The sequence below is a fragment of the Xiphophorus maculatus genome, chromosome 3 (assembly GCF_002775205.1).
Source record: "Xiphophorus maculatus strain JP 163 A chromosome 3, X_maculatus-5.0-male, whole genome shotgun sequence".
Taxonomy (NCBI): Eukaryota; Metazoa; Chordata; class Actinopteri; order Cyprinodontiformes; family Poeciliidae; genus Xiphophorus; species Xiphophorus maculatus.
Window position 1 is genome coordinate 18,649,240 of NC_036445.1, and position 21,907 is coordinate 18,671,146.

Here is a 21,907-nt window from a genome sequence, read left to right on the forward strand (position 1 = left end):
ACTGTTGTCATTTCTGTCCATGAGATGGCGCTAAGACTCACAGCTGACACACCCCGTTAATATTCCCCCCCCCCTACTTCCTTTTCATGTTTCAGTCTTTCCCTGCCTCTTGCGGCGTCCAACAGGTTGGTCATTTTTTTCCGCTCTCAGGATTCAAACTGTGAATGAATCTGCTGTGATGGTCAGTGTGTAATGTAGGAAACATTCCTGGAATATTTACTTTATTTAAAAGGTAGATCTGCTGCTTGGCGAGATACCTTCCCTTTTTTTTGGCCGTCTTTTTTCTTTTAAAGTGGGCTAAAGTCAAACACGGAAAGATTCCCTACTATATCTCCTTCTTTCAGCGTCACATTTTCATATTAAATTCAAACCGACTTTGATTTTAACCGCGGCCTTTAGCTCCTTTGTGACATTGTGCAGGCTCAGGTTGCAGGTTAGGCTTCCAGTTTTGGAGCAAAGGTCTATTTAAGTTAAAGATTTACACGTTGCATCAGCGTGGGTCGGTGCGTGACCGTGCGTGGATACCACTCAGCAGAGTAAACTGTGCTCATGAATGGAAAACCTCATTCAGCTGCCATTTATTACACACACGTCTCGCCTAATTTCTTACACAGCGGGGGTTTGGGTTTTTATACTTAAATGGCAATTTGCTGCTCCGAGTGTAAACAAAACTTGCTGGAAAATTACTGTAGTGTAAAAAAATAATAATTACAAGTTTTATTTTTATGCAAAAGACGCTTGTTAAAAAGGCTTGCCAGTTGAAACACCTTTTAACAATCTAGGGATAAAAATGAACCCAGAGAGAAAAATATATGGATTTGGTCAAAATGTTGGTTTTAATATCAAAAACAGCGTTATAATTATAATGTTTCCAATTAGTTTATAGCAGCCGGTTGTGTTTGTGGAATAATACAAAACAATAAGGATTTGATTGTTGTGTGAATGTGGGGAATTTTTTGTAATTTAACTACGTTGACTGCAAGGTGCATGGTTGTACTGTTGCCGTTCAGCATTTAAAGCCATGGGTTCAAATCTTCCTACATGTTTGCTTGTTCTCCCTGTGCATGCCTGGTTCTTTCTGGGTACCCTGAGATTAATTAATCTCCCTAAATTGCTTTTGGTGTGTGCGTGTGTGTTTTCTCTTAAAATAATAATAATAAAAGGAACACTTAACTAATGCGCTGTGGAAATCTCAAGCATTTACAGGCGCTCTCACCTTCTGTAGTTTTGGTGAACACGTTACAACACTCAAAGCAGCTCCTTTTGAGCAGTTCACATTACTTTTGTCATCTTCTGCTGTCACATACAACTCAGACTGATTGGAATGACTTTTCTCTATTATTAAAAGTCAAACGTTTTCTATGGCTAAACTGACTTTCTGAAAAACATCTGTAGTTTCTTAGGGCATTTTGTTTTGTCCCAGTGACTCTTCAAAACCAGCTGCTGCTGTTAAGTAAGAAACTCTTTAGTATTTCACAACATTCTTTGTGCTGTCAACAGATAAATCAACATAATGTGATGAACAAAACAATTAAGACAAGTTAAAATATAACTTTAGCCAGGTTAAATGTATGCAGCAGTTTTCTAGTTTTATGCTGTAGGGAAGAGGTGTCACACTCATTTTTGTTTTGGGCCGAATTAAGATCATGAATGCTCTAAGGGCATAAAACCTGTTAACAAACTGTTACAATATCAATGAATTCTTCGAATTAAATAACATTATTGAACATCTTTTCAGCCCCTCTAGGATTTTGTGTTTGTGGTCATTTGGAAATCTTTGCAATATTTGCGCTTTTGTACGACGGAAAATGCAACTTTTTATTCCTTGCTGTATTGATTATGGACTATAATCTGACATCAGTTAAGGCTGAGGCAGCTGTTTGGTTCAAGTAAGAAAGATTTTTGACCATTTTTGAGAAAAATCTGCAATAAACTCCCAATTGTAAGTGCAAAAAAAGTGTGGGGATTTGTTGCTTTTCCGTGGATTTCCACAATAATTCTCAAGAAACTGGGGGGATTGATTGATCTTATTTGGCAGTAAACAGATTGTCAGGTCTAAATACCTAATTAAACAAAACAGAAGAAAGACAAGAGAGTTAGATTCTTTGTTTCTCGCGAGGAGAGCAGACAGAGATGTGCTTCCAGTTACAAATCTCCAACCTGCTCTGGCCAACACACCTCCCGCTCCTCTATTTTATTGATTTCAGGAAACCCTGTCACACGGGGCGCTGCAACCCTATGGGGTGGGGTCAAAACATTCATCATATGGTCGCAGCGCTAAATAACATTCACTAGTCTAGACACACGTTATCTATACTCTAAATCTTTCTTACTCCAAGCCCGGTGTGGAACAAGACACATTGCATAGCTTCAAAGCAACGGCTTTGTATCACAAAGCAGCACAGAGCAGAGTTTATTGTCAGGCCTGTAAAACTCTGCTGGGAGCAATTAACACCTCCGTCTTGTAGGAAGTCCTGCAGTGCAACAGCTGCCGAGAGTAGCTGTCACCTCTATTTCCCAGGGAAGTCTCAGGATAGAATCAAAGTTATTTAACACACAGAAACATTATCTAAAATGTAACTACAAGGCTACATGATACAACAAATATTTGATAATTACTAATAATACAATTTGTCCAACACAGATAAAAACTGCAATGATTTGATTGATAACATAATATTTAAGCACATTTAGTCTAGAACCTGGAGGGCCACATAAAAAGCTATGGCGGGCTGGATTTGGCCCACAGGTCTCGAGTTTGGCACATGTGCTGTAGAGCATCTTGCTGTCTTGGTACCATCGTGGGTATGTTGACGGTCTTAGCATCATATTGACCCACTCAGGACTAATGCAAATAGTGTGAGTGGGAGGAGAGAGGGGAGGGAGAGGAGACGGGGGTCAGAGGGTAAAACTGAACGAAGAGGCTCGTTCTGGTGAGATGGGACTCAGTGAGAGACGAGCGCACAACTTTGGAACTGAGAAGGATAAATTACACAAATAAAAGCAACAAATTAAAACGAGGATTGGAGCTGCTGGACGGAGGGTTTTATGAAAATGGGTAAGTTGATCAGTCGCTTTTTTTGTCCCACAGAGGAGAAATTCAGCATCAGATATGTAGGTTCATACAAAAAGTTCGTCAAGTGATAAAAAAAATATTTAAAAAACAAGCTTAACAATAGTAACAGTATTAATAATATACTGTACAAGATTATAACGTAAAGACTTTGTGCAGCTATTACAATAGAGATATTATACTCACAATCTATGGGAACTGCAACTTAGTAGGATGACTTTTTAAAATGTACATAATTTGCATGTGCGTTTCCTTATTTGCAGGTGAATAAGAGATTTGACCAAATTCAATCAACAATAACATGTTTCAAAGTTTGAAATGCTTTAAAACAATGTTGCTGGTTTTTAGCCAGTTTGATGGTCAGTGTTGGAGCAGAAACCAGTTTTTCCATCTGATTACATACAGCGCCTTGCAGAATTACTCATAACCCAGAACTCAGTCATTTTCACAAACTAGCTGCAAACTTTGTGTTTTATTCAGATTTTATAGGACAGACTAAAATGACACATGGTTTTCAAAACTTTTATTAATAAAAAATCTGAAATGCTTCTTCTACACTGCTACCCCTAAATGAACTTCAGTCCTGCCAATTGTCTTAATTTAATCAGTCATTAAACTGTTGTTTGAAGGGTTTAGAGGTTTGTTAGGGAGCATTTGGGAACAAAACAGCATCACCAAAAACACAGCAGATAGTTAAAGGGAAAATAAGCAGAGAATCTTAAAGTTGGGTTATAAATGATTTGATATTCTGAGCTTTAAACATCTCATAGATCACTGGTTTATCAGATTTTCATCTGAAACTGGAGAGTGTTTGGTACAAATGCAAAACTGCCATGTCACTGTGGTTCAACTAAAACAGTAATCGGAGAAATAACTCTGGTAACTCTGGAGGAGCTGCAGAGTTGGTGGAAAAATCTGATCAAAACCAAGTTGCACATGGTGTTTCAGGCCAGACTCGTGTTTTGTAACTCCGGTGTCTTTGACCCGAGCTGTGCTTTATTTATAACCAGCCTTCCAAGAACAGGAATCGATGTGTGTGTTGTCAGGTGCATGCACACATTTCCGTGTGAGAGAGAAAGGGTCTGAGGGAGGAGGATCTCAGTGGGACCTGTGATAATGTGTGCAGCAGAGCGGCAGAACTGGGTCACAGGGAGGTGCAGAGAGGAAGCAAAACAGGAAAAACTGACAGATTCTCAATCTGCAGGATGGAGGAGCTTTGGGGGTTCATATTATGCTGCAAAGCTCCTAGACAGCAGACGCCGTCAGGAGTTTTCCAGGCTACCTGTCCATTAAGCACAGAGGACTCTGATGCAGTGTCAGAAATAATGCAAATGATCTGTTTCCTCCTTGTTTTTATAAACACAGTCTGCCTCCTGTTGCCCTTTTTCCTCACACCCTGTTGTGCTGTTTACACTGACCTTGTCTGTCAGTTCTGCCCACTCATCTTCATGGTCCATATTCAGCCTTTACTACTCTAGAAAAAAAAAACAGGCTCGACTGACTGTGACATCCTTCAAAATGGATTCAATTATTTGAGATCAATCCCTTCATCAAGCTCCAGAAGGCTTCTGAAAAACCGGAGCTAATTTTTCTGGTTTAATCTCTCAACTCTTCACCAACAATGGAGGACAGCATGTCGAGTACCACTAACTGCTAACTGCTTCCGTTTTCAGTCTAAAAATAACAAGACGGGATCTCTAAAAGAATTCTTGGAATCAAATTGTTTGCATTGACGAATGAAAAGCAGAGATAAGTAAACAGAAGACCAGCCATTGCCAGGTCAACCTCAAACTTCAAATCGATACTTTCTAGAATCATAGCCTGTTTTCTTAGAAACAGATGTTACACGTTGAACGCCAGGCTGCAAGGCTGGTAGCAATTTTTCTTTCTGACAGAAACCAGAGGTCCAACTGGAAGAAAAATGAGTATCAGACTTGTCTTTGTTGGGGGGACACAAACAGACGTGAACACGAATGCAGATCTTATTGTGCATCTGCTGCATCTGCAATAATAAAACCGTTGCTGTGATAAAGAACCAGGAGCTTTTATCAGTCGCATAGAGAAGCAGCTTCTACCCTTTCAGTCTCTTTAAAACACACTTAGGTGCTTTTAAGCTTGTTCCAAAGCGCGCATTGCAACATAAGATGTGCCCCAAATGAAGTGGGTCTCTTATGTCGAAGCAGTTCAAACCAAAAGTACCAGATTTGCATTTATTAGTTCACTTCTTTAAGCATTAGGTGCATTAAGTAGACATATGTGAGAGCTGTTGGATTACCATGAGCCTTAGCAGTGATGTGAACAAAGTGTTTTGCAAAGTTTGATGTGTTTTATTTGGATTTTGTGTGATAGAGTAACACAAATTAGTGTATAATTGCAAAGTGGAAGGAAATGGTTGCATATTCCCTTCTGTTGTCTCTGCAATAAAAAATCTGAAAAGTGTGGCTCACATCCTCCTGCTCAGTTCAATACTTTAGAAACATCATTTGCTTTGATTAGAGCTGTGAGTCTTTAGGAATTTGTTTTAGCGTTAGCTTTTTTTCAGATGAGACAAAGAGCATCTAAACATCAATTATCAAATCTTTGAGCCTGAGCTGGATGAATGTCTGGACTTTAAGTAGACCATTCTAACACATCAATATGCCTTGCTGTAAGCCATTCCATTGTAGCTCTGACTGCTGGATTTATACTGGGATTAAATTACTTAGTTCAGGAAAACCGTCTACACTTGATCTATACAAGTACCAGACACACGTTTCAGTTTTGATCAGCAAATGAATGTGGAAAATCCATTTCTAGTATTTTGTGATGCGTTTGTAACAATGCAAAATGTGATAGTTTATGGGGTGTAAATACTTTTGCAGTCCACTGTATGTGAAGCTTTGCGACTGAGTGACGCTTTTTCTCCATTTTATCACTTTATTTCTAACAGATAAAAGATTTATTTTCCTCTTAAACATTCAGAACATCACTCTGACAACAATATAAACAACAGAGATTCAGCCACATTGTTCCACCATATCTTCTCTAAGCATCATCTATCATTTTCTGACTTTCTGCTCCACTGAAGAGGGAAACATTATTTTACAACAAATATCTTGTGCACCTTTTAGTTGCCTGGAAAAAAAACCTTTTGCTTTGAACGACTCACCTCATTTATTACCTTTGTACTCTCAGTTTTCAGACGCCCTTTAAGTGCTCATCAAAGAATATCTGCAGAGCAGTGGCTTGTTGCTCATATTCTTAGCTGCTAAACGCAGATGAATGTCAACATGTAATTTTGTGTGACTCCTGCAGATGGTTGTTAATGTCAGGCCAGCGTCTCAGTGAAAATTTGAAATCGATCATTCTTTGCTATCACTGATCCAGATATCACTTTGCACCCTTCATTCATTTTCACAGCTGGAGTTCGCAGCCGCGTTTCCGCGATTAGCTTCTCCCCTCTGACGACGCTCTCCTTGTCCTCTCAGCTTTCATCAGGCGCTACTCGGATGTGATGACAATGCCGGACTCTTTCATTCAGCGCCAGCAGCTGGACGCCAGCATGGCTGACACCTTCCTGGAGCATCTCTGCCTGCTGGACATCGACCAAGAGCCCATCACAGCCCGCAACACCAGCATAATCTGCACCATTGGTGGGTGTCACAACTGGCCCAGACGGCGGGTTTGGGCTCTTAGGTTCGTTTTCTGGCAGCTGTCACGGCCGGCTTCCTGTCACAACAGACATGTCCAGCTGTCAGCGCGCTGGCAGAGTTTGTTGGTCAGGAGTTGCATGAGAAGAATAGTTTGAAGGAAAAGTTATTCTTTTTCCTGTTAGTTTTTTAAATTCCTTCTCATCAAGAAGAATACATACATGGAACTGATTATTATCTACCTTCATTTTCTTATTTTACAGAGAAAAAGCCAAAGTAGTCTGAAACAACAAATTTGCTCTATGTTTAATTTAAAAATAATATTTTTGCTTTGTATTTCAACATTTTGAGTTTGATCCAACAAAACATTTTTATTATTTTTAAACGGTCAAAACTGGGTGTTGCACAGATTTATGCTCTTTATGGGAAACTTCCAGGCTTGGCTGAAGATTTTTGGTAAATTGAAACGTGTGTCTTAAAAACAGACACAATGTCCACTGCCACTCACCTCTACTGATGATTTTTTTTTCTCTGAGTATTCGCTTGACAAATTAGGAAATACCATTCACTTATAAAGTCTTTCTGTCCTGTTAAAACTTTTTGCAAGGCACAATACATCATTTTTACCATTAGCAACCTCAAGTCTAGCTAGTGTCAGATGTTTTTATCCATGGGAATGAAAGTCTTAATATTGAGCTTGCTATGATTTATTAGATTTTTCAGGGAGGAAAGAGTTTGCAACACACACTTTCATTAAATCTAGAAAACCGGGAATTAAGAACACAAGTTTAAATTTTAATTGTGGACTTGTATATGATCCAACCTCTGTGTACAGAGTTAAACATAGAGAGCATTCTCCTGCAGAATTAGTAAAGGTAATTCAAATTGGTCATTTACTGAAACATTTCTGACTTCTAGGTGTTGGCCACCAGTTTTTTGGTCTCATTTGGTGGAGGTCATACCAGATACTTAATGTTGGCCTTTCTTATTCAGTCCAAAACCGGTTTCGATTTACAAGAAACAAACTCCAAAATAAACAGCTTCAGCAGCTTGACTGCAATTTGAATCTTCTCACCTGGACAAACCAGATGCTCTCTTGTTGTCAAAGTGCTGGATCTGTGATAAGAAATCAATACATTTTATTGTTTATTGTTGTAAATCCAACCAGATATATGTCAGGGTCTTATTGAAGGCTACAATGTCCTGACAAGGTTTATTTATAAAGAACATTTTCCAAGAATACTAATGGTGCTCACACATTTGGACCTGTATGTATAATTTTGCTTATTGAAACTGTATGTTGGAAGTAAACAATGGTTATCTTTAACATCATATCAGTTTAAACATCCCCAGAGACAGAGACATTTTAATGAATGTCTCTGTGACATTCATTAAAAATTATTCTGGGACAGAAATCCCTGCATGTGCTCAGAACCACTAAACGTGATTAACTCCGTCCAATAATTTATGGGAAGATTAGGCTCTAACAGTCTAAAATCTCTGCAAATCTAATTCATAAATATGGTATTAAAAATAATTTAGCAACTGAGAGTGGAGATTTTTCCTCTGGTCTGTTGAATCAGCCCCTAAAATGATTTGGGATAGTTATGGACAGCACTTTCTTTATGTAGAAAAGCAGATATGCTGCAGTCAGAACAAAAAGCGCATAAACCCAGTCGGGTTCAGTGGTGGAGATGACATATGGGTGAATGCACGTCTGTGAAAGGAGCATTAGTATTGGATTATAAAGACAGGCAGTGGAACAACAAATGTTTCCAATAAATCTGCCCAGAAAAGAGATCTACTTTACAAAAAGAACCATGAAGTTTGCAGCTTTAATCGGTTTGGAGAGTCTTATAGGCAAATAACTTGATTCTGCTAAACAGTGAAGAATTGGAGAGAAAAATTGAATGAAGGGGAGGAATGAATGATGAGAATAATAGGGAGGAATATTGGACAGCACTGATTTAGTGCTGAATGAAACTGGACTGTAATTAAATCAATTTGATTGATTTGGGCATTGTGTACTGAATCAAACTTGGGCTTGTTTTTTATAGTTATGTGAGGAACTGGTGTACTACAATGAGCTCGCACCAACCCCTTGTCTCACTACACTTTATATTAGTAAGAAATCCAGAGGTTGTTTAAGAAACAGTGAATGGAAGCAGCTGAAAGTCTCACTGATAATACATACCAACATTTTCTCAGGGAAAACCATCACACCACTTAAACTACAAGACCTGTCTGAAGTAATGCTATAAAAACCTCTCTTAAAACAAATCCTACGCATGTTCTGGATGGGAGATGTTGGAATCGGCAACTGTTGTTCATTTGGCTCAGACATCGAGGATAAAAAAGAAAATTAAAAAGCTATTTATAATTGTACCAACAGAGGAGATATTCACTAACTTGTACAGACTTTACTGTTTTGGGGTGGAATTAAGGAAAAAACTGTAGAATAAAGTGGCCTAAATATTTTATGCTCATATATGATGTACATCTAATTTAATTCTTTATTCAAATTAGACAGAAAACTCTTTTCTATGTTTATATTTTTCAAAGCGACCCAAGTATCAATGGTGACGTGACATTTCATCCAAAGAGTGACAGATTCAGAGGTCAGACGTAAATGTATAAACCTGAAAATATGTTAGTAACATGATAATGTTTAATTAATAGTCATATTGATCTTATTGGTCAAGCATTTATTTTGTTTAGCATTTGATTAAACCATTCATTTAGTTTGTGGCTAAATATGTACTAAAACTATTTAATAATTTTTTTATTTTGTAGATTTCTGTCGTAATAATGTTTCTTTAAAAGCGACGCAATGCATGATGGGAGTATAAAGTTCATGACCTGTGATTGTGTACGGTATAGAGAGAACTTAAATCGTGAATTTGGTTAATAAAGTTGCACAAAAGCGAAAATCTTTATGCGTTTTTAAGTTCTTTTTAAGGGTGCAATATAAACAATGAAAAGCACAAACATGGCGGACATTGTTCATGGAGGTGGTTGTAATTTTCTTAATACTGTAAAAAAAAACTGTTTCCAGTGTTTAACTACTCATTAATTCAACATTTTCCTGTTGCCAAGGTCTTTAATGTGAAGAAAATAATTAGTTTTCTGTTTAAAACAGTCAGTATTGCTAATGCTAGTTTCTGTTTAGAGGAGTCTGGTTTTAAAGATTCTTCCATCTGCTTCAAAAGAAAATGGAAAGACCAGTTGAGTTTTATTGATATTTTATGCTATTAAGATTTTCAGGTGATTTAACCTCAAAGCATAATATCTGTCATTCCAACTGAATTGAGTTAGATTGAAGTTTCATACTGAAACTCTTCTCGTTTAATTGTGTTTTGAAAATTGAGGAATGGATAAATGAGGGATTAAATCGCAGGAGAAAGTGTCCAGTCATAAGAATCTTGGCCTCTTGAACCTTTCTGGATCCCAGCCTCGTTAAGAGACTCTAACAGTTTGAAGTTTTACTTTAAGCATGAACAGACTTACTGCAGCTGAAGAAACAACTCAGACAGTTCTTCACACCCACAGCTAATTTAGTGTTCTCGTTTACTGTGATCGGGTTATGTTTGGCCTGTGGGAGGATAACTGAGCAGCCAGAGAGAAACAAGGAAAGCACTTAGCAAAAACAGCAAACTCCACACAAAAATAGATGTTAGAATCAAATCTTGCTAACATATAGCCACTGGAAAATGAAGGATAAAATCCAATAAAAAAGTAAATCAACTTGGTTTCTTTGAAAATGTTGTAACATAAAGAGGAAACACAACACTCTAATAAAGAAGTACATAAACTTTTTAAATGTTACAATAGCCATGTTTTAATGAATGTTTTTCATTTTGAAGTGATGGTTTAGAAAAGACTGATGGAACTGGTAAAATTCAAAATAACTTCCTCAATTTTGCAAAAAGGTTTTTGCGCTCGCTTCAGGTGGTTTTTGCCTTTCTGAAAGTGTAAATATGCTAAAGGGGCAGACAAGAACAAACCAATTGGTCAGTAGAATAATCAGGAAAGGAGAGGATGAAAACTAAGATTACAAATTCAGAGATGAGTGGAAACAGGTGAAGTACTTGACCAATGCAGAACAGCTGCAAAGGAGCAGGTTTCTAAGGCCAGCTGAGGAAGGATGGTGAAAGGAAATGACAAATCAGGAAACAGGGGAAACTAATTAGACACAGCATGGCCAAATACAAAACCAAAAGTGAGAAAGTAACCAGTGGAAGCAACGAGAACACCAAACTAAAACAGGAACTACATCAACAAATAGTCAAAAAATAAAGAAAACCAGCAGTCAATTCCTGATGCTGCAGAATTTTCCTGAAATTGTTTAAAATGAGCAAATGACACAAAAAAACTTTTGTGTGTATTCTTATTTAGAAAAAATGTAAAACAGGGATCCTTGAGACCTCGATGCCAGGTGTCCTGCAGGTTTTAGATGAGACTCTGCTTCATCACACCTGAGTCTAATAATCATGCATAAAGCGTGCGTGCGCACAAAAAATGTGCGGCGCCATATTTTACGCACAAGTCGACATGTATAAAAATTTGTTTTTGCTTAAATATACGCACATTTTTTTGCTGGCGTGAAAATGTGCGGCAGCCACACAAACTTTTTCTGTGGACAATATCAAACTACAAAGCGTCAAAACTCACCTAAATACACTGAAATCTGACTACATTCGGTGATATTTAGTAAATACGTACTTTACATACGTATTTGTGGGAGGCGACATGGCAGACCAGCAGCTGCACTCGATTTCCCGCAAATTAGGATTTATAAAGGAAAGGTGCGCGGCCACGTGTGCGCACGGCTTTATGCATCCGATTTTTTTTTATGCGCCGCACTTTTCTAAATTTTTACGTACACCAAGTTTTAGTGTGAAAACTGCTCACTCTTTAATGCATGAGGCCCCTGGTCTTTAGCAGAACTTATCTGGAAAACTTGATATAAAATAAACTTCATTTATTGAAAATATATGATGAAGAACTGATTCATTTGATTGGTGGTCAGTTTCTTGCTTTAATTATGATCTGTGTCATTTCTCAGGCCCAGCATCTCGATCCGTCCCGAAGCTCCAGGAGATGGTCAAGGCGGGGATGAACATCGCTCGTCTAAATTTCTCTCATGGATCTCATGAAGTGCGTGAATCGCAGTGATTAATGCTCTGCTCCTCATTTCACAATCCAACAGTTTGCACACTACGGTCATGCTGTTGGATTTGTCATAAATTATTCTCGTTCTCTGCCTTTTAGTATCACAGCGAGACCATTAAAAACATCAGAGAGGCAGTGGAGACCATGACATCTGACCCTTTGTATTATCGAGCGGTGGCCATTGCTCTGGACACGAAGGGCCCAGAGATCCGCTCTGGTCTGGTGAAAGGGGTGAGTGTGTCGGACTCGTCTATCAAACACACATAAAGAAGAGCAGATAATCTCTTCTCCCTGATGCCGGTTTGTTACAGGTTGTTATTTCTGTTGGAAAAACAACAGTTGTGGGCGTGAGTTGCTTAGCATTTTCATCATCATTGTATTGTGTTGTTTGTGAATCTGCTGCCTTCAGCCTACTGTGCAGAACAAATACCTCCAAGGTGTTGGCAGACTCCTCATGCGTTGATTAGCTGACAAAATGCACTGTGTGAAAAGTGATCCCCGCTTCATGTGTCTCATAAATCAGTTTAACAGTTTGTCTGGAAGATTTAATTGCTTCTAAACCTCCTGCTCTTCTGCTTTTTGTCTTTTTATCTTTTGTGCTTCGTGTTTACGCCGTATCCACAGGGCTTGATAAGCTATTCTGCTACTTATCCTGTCTGTTTGTCAAACTTCAGTGTATTTTATTGGGATTTTATGTATTAGACCAACATTGTGTAGCAGAAAATTGTGAAGGAAAAGATATTTATGCAGATTAAAATGTGAACATTGTGCATTTCCTTTGTTTGGTAGATGAAATTTTGTTAAGAGCAAAAAGAGCATTAGCAAGGTTTCCCCTAGAAAACTTGCTAAGCCTGGTGGTTGGGGTGTTTGCCAGTCATTCATCCAGCGGCCAACCGTGTTTTTGAGTGAAAATATATTTTAAAGTTGACAGAAAATTTTAAAATATCACTTGATAATTATGTGTTATTGGAAGTTTAATACCTGAACACCAACTATAAAGACTTAAAAAATGCAAACATTTTAAAAAACTTAAATAAATAAACAATGCTAAGCCTGGTGGGGGCACTAGTAAAGCCCGCCAGGCTTATAATACACTGGGGAACATCCTGCATTATAATAAGAGAAAAAAACAAGATGTTAACTCTGGAGGAGCTGCAGGATTAAGAGCATTGCTCAGGTAGGAGAATTGGAGAATATTATCCATTTAGCTCCACAAGTCTGGACTTTTTTGGGGGGTAGAGGCAGTAAGAAAGCCATTCTTCAGAAAGAAAGCTGTAAAAAGCTTTGATTTGCAGTCATGTAGGGGACTCAGCAAACACATAGGAGAAGGTTCTCTGATCAGAAGAAACTATAACAAAATGAAACCATCTGGCCTGCATGCAAAATGCAACGTTGAGCACAAATCACCCTAAACACACAACATCAACCATGAAGCATATTTATGGCACATACAGGCAGAGCTATGATGGATTGTTTTGGATCAAATTAAATGCACGTTAGAATGGTCCAGTCAAAGTCCTGATGCAGATCCTAAAGAGAATCTGTGGCAAGACTTGAAAGTGTAAGTTCACAAATGTTCTCCATTTGAGTGAGTTGGAGTTATTTTTGCAAAGAAGAACAGGAAAATCTGTGCTGGTAAGAGACATGACCCTAGACCACTGGTGCCCAAAGTGGGTCCTGGAGGACCAGCATCCTGCACGTTTTATTTCTCTCCCTGGTGGTAGTAACAACCTTTTCAGCATGTTGATGTTCTTCTTAAACCTTCTAATGAGCCTCTCCATCTACTTGCATTATGTTGTGAAACAAGTTTTGTCGAAGCCCTGCAGCTTTGAAGTCCATCATTCTCAGGTTGTGATCCTGACAGGGTGTGGACTTGATAAAAACAGGCGTCAGCTCCTTTTAAATGCTGGGAAAAGACGCTGGATGTGAGACAAATAATCCAAGTGACACCATGTGGACGCTAAAATAAATATTTATCTTGAAAAAAACTGGAGCTTCCCTCTGAACTGTGTCTATTTGTGATTTATTTTATGGAGATTTTGAAGCCATTTCATGTCAACACCTCCCATCTACAAGTTTTGCCATAAAAATGACAAACGTGCTTCTAGTTTCTAAAAATGTTTTTCCAGTCTGTCAGTCCCTGTCAGGTTTGGTGTGTGTGTGTGTGTGTGTGTGTGTGTATTTGTTTTTATGTCTGTTTTCGTGCAGAAAGTGGAAGAAGAGGTGGAGCTGGTGAAGGGCAGCCATGTCAGAGTCGTGACCGCAGAGAGTGACAAAGACAAGACAGACGGGAAGATAATCTGGGTGGACTATCCCAACTTGCCTAAAGTCCTGGAAAAGGGAAAAAAGATTTACATCGATGACGGCTTGCTTGCACTCAAAGTATTAGAAACAGGTAACATGCATTTTAACATCCCCACTTTTCATTGGTTAAACAATCTAAACACAAGGAAAAAATCAAAAACAGCAAACTGTAGAAGTGTTCATACATTTACAAATATCTGCTCTTGTTATTATAACACTTGGCTTTTAGATATTTATTTATTTTTTTTACAAGTTTGGTTGTTTTTATTTAACAAAGTGAAAATTGGTCTCAACCAAAAGTGCATGGTTAACAGTCTCAACAACCAACAATTCAACATGGCTTCCAGCTGGTTCTGATCAGCCCATCATCAACAGCATGAAGGAATTTTAAATTTCAAAAGTATTTCAAAGCTTTCCAAATGTTTAGTTTTGACTCCTAATGGAACTGGGACCAATAGAATAAGAAAAAAAAAACTAAAATAATGCACTAGTCATGAAAAATTTTTGATATTTAGCTTTTTCTGTAAATACACGCGTGTACAAATATGGTCATTCTGTATCCAGCAGGTGAAATAAATATTGAACACATCATTCATAGTAAACATATTTCTAAAGTTGTATTGACATGAAATTTTCATCAGGTGTTGGTAACAACCTAAGTAATCTATACATAGGAAGAAATCAAAACAAATCTGTTCAGAAATTAACTTACGTGTAATAATGTGAAATGACACAGGGAAAAAGTATTGAACATTTTTACTGATGTTTATTTCAAAAGCCTTTGTTGGTAATGACAGCTTTAAGATTTATGGAGAAACTATGTAGCTGCATGCATTGTTCAGCTGTGATTTTGACCCCTTCCTCCACCCAGAGATTTAAATCTTGAAGGTTTGCAGGAGTGTTATTATTATCCTCTATATAATCATGCCGGTCTTGTTCCTGCAGGTTCGGACTGGGTGGACACGGTGGTGGAGGCCGACGGCGTCCTCTGCAGCCGTAAAGGCGTCAACCTGCCCGGCTGCGATCTGATCGGCATGCAGGCGGTCAGCGCGCAGGACGAGGCCGACCTGAAGTTCGGGGTGTCTCATGGCGTTGACATCGTGTTCGCCAGCTTCATCCGTTCAGCCCAGGATGTGAAGGAAGTGCGTCGGGCTCTGGGGCCTCACGGTCGACACATCAAAGTGATCAGCAAGGTGGAAAGCAGACAGGGAGTTAAGAAGTAAGTTGGTAGGAATGTGTTTCTAAAGTAAAACCATTTGGGCAACAGAATCTGCAGGCAGCTTGTCTAATAATTAGACTGTGACAGGACTCATAAATCTGTAACTGATGGTGGTCTGCCCCCTCCATCAGGCTGGAAGTGAGGATCATTTGTCAGCTGTGGATTTGACGTGTTTGATAAGCGAGCGGTGTGGTTGTCTGTGTAAATTATTGCTGCCATTAAAAATATCAGACACAGTTTATGTCACACCTCGGCTGCCTGCGTTACTTATCTGATGCTCAGCTGCACCTTCGACGATGTTAACACCTGTCTTAACTTGCATTCACTCTGTCTTTTACTGCTCAAAGCGACACGCACATTTTGTACATTTTATAATTATCCAACTGTTGCACATTCCTCTGGACTGGAGTATTTTTATAACTACAGAGTGTTTATGTTAAAATATGCCCTTGCTGTACAATATTTTTATTTTTTATGATGATTTTCAATATATTTTTATATTTTCTGTCTGAGCCGTTTTGCTGGTATTGCCTGTCGCTTTGCTGCTGTTCCACAGAAAAGTCCACATTGTGGGACAATAAAGAATATTTGTAATTCTATAAACTATTTCCTACAGTTTTTTTCTTGCATCTAAAGCTCACACATAATTTATTTTTATTTAGTACAAGCTGTTTAGAAAATTCTTTATTTTATTTTATTGCAACCTGTGTTATCCATACTTTTAAGTATATCTTAATTTATTATATTATATCTATTTTTCATTTTATTCACATTTTAAGTCGTTCATATTTTTTTTTGTTTTTTTCTCAATTGTGTGATGTCAGGAAAGAACTTTATTTATAAAACAGTTTTTTAAAATAGATTCATGGTTGTTTATTGTTAGAATTCATAGATTTAAGTTATTTTTTAATGAAATATAAATTATATTTTTCTTGTATTTTTTAAAAATTAAATAAGTCAAATTTGATTAGATATTAAATTATTTTTCTTCGCTTTATTTTGAATCTTATTACATCTTGTTTAAATGTGGTTCATTATTAATATTGTGTGTTTTTTCATGTAATTGATAGGTATTATTAGTTTTATTTTCAAATATTTGACTTCATAAACAAATTTTATGTAATTCAGATGCGTTAAAATATACTTTTTTTCTTCCAGTTGAAGCATTTCACCTCCTGACACTTTTTATTTCCGTGTCAGGTTTGAGGAGATCCTGGCGGAGAGTGATGGTGTGATGGTTGCCAGGGGTGACTTGGGAATTGAGATTCCTGCTGAGAAAGTCTTCATTGCCCAGAAGATGATGATTGGGCGCTGCAACTCTGCTGGAAAGCCCGTCATTTGTGCCACACAGGTCAGAGCGCAATTGTAGCCACATGAAAGGAGGCAGAAGTGATAAAATGTCGACTCGTAACGGCAGCTTTAGCTTGTCCAACATCAAACAAGTCAGTGGAAACCTACAGTAAAGATGCTGATCAACCTTCTCCTCCAGCACAGTGCACCAATAAGCAATTTCTCTCTCGTTCCCGTCTCATCTTTCTCACACAAACCCAGCCAGAGACACGCATGCTTCCACTCTCCTGTAGCCATGTTGAGTCACAGTGCTGCATCTTGTTTATGCTCCCGCTCTTGACTCGCAGTGACAGCGTTATAGCAGGTTTGCTACTCGAGACCTAAGCTCACAAACGGTACCCACACACCTACACACTAATCAGCGTTATCTGCAGCTCCCTAACTGCTGCAGGAAATATGGTCTCTGTTAGGCAATACTGCAAGCTATCTCATTTTCCAACCGCCTGACCCTCTTATTGACTCGTGTTGTTTCGTGCCCAATTCACTACTAATGATCTTGGAAATTCATACATATATTGCCTCTGCGTGAATTATCTCTTATTTCCCTTTCGTTGTTGTGCAATCTATTTACAAAGCCCCCTACTTCCTCTCTTGGATATTTTACCACATCATCTGTTTCATCAGTCTTTTATTCTGTGATTAAGACTCTTTGAAGGTGAGAAATGTTGTGCTTAATGTGTTTTTAGATGTTGGAAAGCATGGTTTCTCACGCACGGCCGACCCGAGCGGAGAGCAGTGACGTGGCCAACGCCGTGCTCGATGGAGCCGACTGTGTGATGTTATCTGGGGAGACCGCCAAGGGACACTTTCCTTTAGAGGCAGTAGCAATGATGCACTCAGTGAGTCTCACAGTGTGCAAGTATGGTCTGTTTTGCTGCATTTTCATTAGAAACACTCATTTCTTCTGTTTGCTGTTCACATTTGCTCGATGTTAGATCTGCAGGGAAGCAGAGGCTGCCATCTACCACCACCAGCTGTTCGAGGAGCTGCGTCGGCTTACCCCTCTGTCCTCTGACCCCACAGAAGTCACTGCAATTGGAGCTGTGGAGTCGTCCTTCAAATGCTGTGCAGGGGCAATTATAGTCCTCACCACCAGCGGCAGGTAAGCCAAAAGTTGCATTTACCGACATAAATAAGCACAAATATTGCAAATATTTCCAAATTAGTGCCACAAACTCTTTGATTTTTATTGCAGAAAATCACAAAGCAATCGTAAAATCCTGGAGGGACTGAAAAGATAGTTCAGTAATATTATTTAATTTTAAGAATTCATTAATATTTTAGCAGTTTGTGAACAGGTTTTATCAATACATTCTGGCACAACCGGCCCTTTAAGAGCATTCATGATCTTAATTTGGCCCAAAACGAAAAAGAGTTTGACATGCCTGATCTAAATGGTTATAATGCCAGCAAAAGTGAGTCATTGCTCATAAATGGAGGCAATATGGAGCAGTGGAGGACGGTTTCCCTCCACTGCTGATGGAGATGCTGCAGCATTTCCTAAAACACAAAGTTAATGCTTGAAAACCTTCCAGTCAGGCTGAAATCATAGTAGCCGACACCAAAATGTTTATTCCCTCACGTTGCTTTGATTAGGTTTTTAGTCCCTTAATAAATGAAATCATCATTTGAACACTGCATTTTGTATTTATTTATTTGGGTTATTTTTGTGATGTTCAAATGTCCTAAATCAGTAAGACGCAACAAAATGCACAAGCAGAAGTAATCTGTAAGGAGGCAGACTGCTAAAGCCTGGGCGGATCATTAAGCACCGAGGAAAAAAGGTACAGTCTGGCTAACAATGAGGAAATTCAGATATACATTCATCATCTGCCTTAACAGCAGACAACAGATGGGAGTGTTATGAGAAGAAAACTAGAGAACCTTTGCTTCCAGCGTTAATGCTTGAGACACAAATCACCTGAAATTATCCGATGATAAACTCATCTGATAATTGAGAGCAGACTGTTATTCCTCTCTTATATTAGACATGTGGAAACCATAAGATTTAGAAGAGACACAGTGAAGCTAAATGGGTGATCTGTGCTTAACGACGCTAAAACCAACCTTTAATATATTTAATTAAATGTTCTGTCCTTCTCTCCACCTTTCTCTCCAGGTCGGCCCACCTCCTGTCCAGATACCGGCCTCGCTGTCCAATCATCGCCGTCACCAGAAGCCCTCAGGTGAACTTTGATAAACTCAGAGATAAACAGTTGTGTATTTGTCTTGGTTTAAATTACAGTTTAATTGTTGCTGAGTCATTCATCTTTTAAAAAAAAACAACAAAAAACTGAGCAATGTGCGATGCAGTCATTATTTACTCTCACTGTCTGATGTTGTAAATATTGACAGTGTGGACACATCAGAGTGAAAATTAAAGAAGTTATCTGCAGATAAAACCTGGAATCCTATTAAAAAACATTTAATTTATAATTACGAGCTAAACAGAAAATGAAACTGCCAACAAAAACAAGAATACTGTGAGGAGTTAAAATCACGGAGATGAAGCTCTTCACATGAGCAAAAATATATAATTCATGATTGTATGCACCAAACTCTGGCTTATTTCTATTCTCTAATTTCATCAAGTTGCTTTACTGTGTTGTGTTTAAGCTGACACCTTCAAGTGTTAAATGGTTTTAAAGTAATGCTGAACTCAGTGTTGAGTTTCGAACAGGGTACACTGTTCCGAGATTTATTTCATTTCAATTTAACGTCAAAGACCAATACAGAGAAGTTCTTATTGGAAGAAAAATTTTGCATAGTTTTGAAACATTTATTTAAAAGTAAAATACAAAACGCAATGAATGGGGGAGAATCTTACCACACATAGACTTAAATAGTCATTTGACATGATAGTGGTGGCGTCATGCTGTGGGGATGATTTTCTTTGATTAAAAACAAAGAAATTATGGTATAAAACTCAAGGCCCGCGGGCCGAATCTGGCACAGCATGAGTATGAGAAATAGAACTTCAAGTTGTTTACTTAAATATTATTTTATCAGTCAAATCAAATCAGTTTTTATGTGTATGGTGCCATTTTACTTCAGCATTATAGGATGTTAAATATGACATTTTTAGAATTACTCATCAAATGCAGACAAAGTTATAATGTTTTAACAATTTATTATTAGGTAATTTTGTCAATAAGGAGTTTGACACTCCTCTAGGCTGCAAAAGACTAGAAGGTTTCAACTTTAAGCAGAACAACTTTTACAACCAAAGGTGCCATGTAATAATTGGGAATGCCACATTTTTCAAGGTTTTATTTCCAAATAATAATTGCAGTGTTGAAAGAAAAAATCGTAACACTTTATGTGAAGGGGTCAGCATAAGACTGACAGGAGACTGTCATAAACGTGACACAACAGTCATGAACTTGAAGGAGTCTTCATAAATGTTTACGACTGTTGTAACTATAGTTCAGCATATAGTGACACTTTTAATGCAAACTCGCACCGAAGGTTAATTAAATGTGTCAACTTTGCAATATTCAGCAAATAATGAGACATTTAATGTAAAATCACATTAAAATGTGCATGAAAAGTCAATTGAAAGTAACAACCGTCATGAACATGAAGAAGTCTTCATGAATGCTTGTGACTGTTGTCATGAAGTGTTATTTGGTAAATAAAGACACTTTTAATGCTAAGTTGACATTTTCATGTTTTATGACTGTCTCATGTCAGTCTTATGCACACACCGCCAAATAAAGTGTTACCAAAAAAATGATTAATCCCTTTTCAGTTTAAAATTATGAGTCGCTTTATGTTGATCTGTCTTAAAAAATAACGGTGTAATAAAAAAAGCTTTTTGTTTTGTTCTGGAAAGGCAATAGGAGTGTGAACAAATCCAAACACGGGAAGAGCAAAGATTTCAAAATAGAACAAAAATGGCTGACTGCATCTTCCTCAGGTGGCCCGTCAGTCCCAGCTGCTGAGAGGCGTATTTCCTGCTCTTTTCCACCCTCTTCCTGCTCCCGTCTGGGCCGATGATGTTGACAACAGGGTCAACTTTGGCATGGAAATAGGTCAGTGTGTGTGTGTGTGTCTGATGTTTGCTCTCTTGAATTTTAATAATTTTCACTCACATTTCTCTGCAGGGAAAGCAAGAGGATTCTTCAAGTCAGGAGACATGGTGATTGTGGTGACGGGCTGGATCCCAGGATCCGGTCACACCAACATCATGAGGGCAGTGAGCGCCTAGCATCTACGCCTTCTTACCAGATCCTAAATCTGACCCCCCGTCTGCGCTGGGACGGCTTTATGGTGAATGTAATTGGTGAATGTGGTTTTCACTGCAACACTGTCGCAGTTGGTGGTATTATGAGGAAACATGCACTGGTGAAGCTGGTCTCATGTATGATGAATGACTCCTTCAAATAAAACTTGAAGCTTGAACTGCGGCTGTCCTCTCATTATTGTCAGGAAGCTAACTGAAGCTAACTTTAGCTTCTTTATGCATTAAAATCAGATTTTATCTGTGTGTCTGTCCATGTAACACGTTGCATGGACGTGTTTAATAAGGTTGAAGGTTATCTTCAACCTTATTAATAGAGTTTAAAGATAAGGCTTTTACTCACATTTCTGTGTATATTTGTCTTCAAACATTTTTTTTTAGCAAATATAAGCATCTATGTGTGATATATTGAAAACATTTTGGGAATTTCCTTTGTGTCCACAGAGATGATCTTCTTCTCCACTAATTATCTAGTTTGTGTCATTGTTTCTATTCTTCTAGAGATCTCCTCCTCTCTTTGCTCCTCCTCCTCCTTTATTAGATATTTGCATATCTAACATTCCATGAATCCTCTGCAGTTTATTCTATCCTCCATCTGCAAACACACAACCTCTCTCCTTCCTCTGTGATCCATATTCTTTCTTGCAAATGTTAATCTTAAGGCTTTGTTTGCATTTACCTCTTCTAAAAATACAATCTGCAAGCATATACGTAAAACAAGACTTAAAAGAATAAAGAAATATACAAAAACATATACAAGCCTCAAAACACAACCATAACACAAAAACAAGGAGAGAAACTCAGGAATCAGGAAAACGAGTCTGTACGAAATTAGTATTAAAATAACTCAAAACAAAAGAGTAAAAACAAAACTCAAGCACTTCAAAATGAGAAAAAAATGCAAGAATAAAAAGTGA

General features: G+C 38.1%; 1 protein-coding gene across 2 annotated transcripts; it reads left to right on the forward strand.

Moving 5' to 3' along the window:
- Positions 1–78: 78 nt before the first annotated feature.
- On the forward strand, positions 79–21,151 carry LOC102232138 (pyruvate kinase PKLR-like). 2 transcript variants are annotated; one of them, XM_023331416.1, is made up of 12 exons: positions 79–125; positions 6,541–6,705; positions 11,768–11,859; positions 11,974–12,105; positions 14,083–14,269; positions 15,124–15,397; positions 16,598–16,748; positions 17,434–17,586; positions 17,683–17,849; positions 18,867–18,933; positions 20,667–20,781; positions 20,854–21,151. In XM_023331416.1, exons 2-12 carry the CDS (start codon positions 6,567–6,569, stop codon positions 20,955–20,957), a joined length of 1,581 nt encoding a protein of 526 aa, XP_023187184.1. In that variant the 5' UTR covers positions 79–125; positions 6,541–6,566; the 3' UTR covers positions 20,958–21,151. The 2 variants fall into 2 exon arrangements, with proteins under 2 accessions (XP_023187184.1, XP_023187183.1); XM_023331415.1 differs by lacking the exon at positions 79–125 and adding an exon at positions 2,942–3,058.
- Positions 21,152–21,907: the final 756 nt, after the last annotated feature.

Excerpts from the sequence above, each read along its gene's own strand:
- LOC102232138 (XM_023331415.1), top strand. Across the intron at positions 17,587-17,682 it reads CAGTAGCAATGATGCACTCA|ATCTGCAGGGAAGCAGAGGC; the intron begins GTGAGTCTCACA and ends GCTCGATGTTAG. Across the intron at positions 18,934-20,666 it reads CCGTCACCAGAAGCCCTCAG|GTGGCCCGTCAGTCCCAGCT; the intron begins GTGAACTTTGAT and ends CATCTTCCTCAG.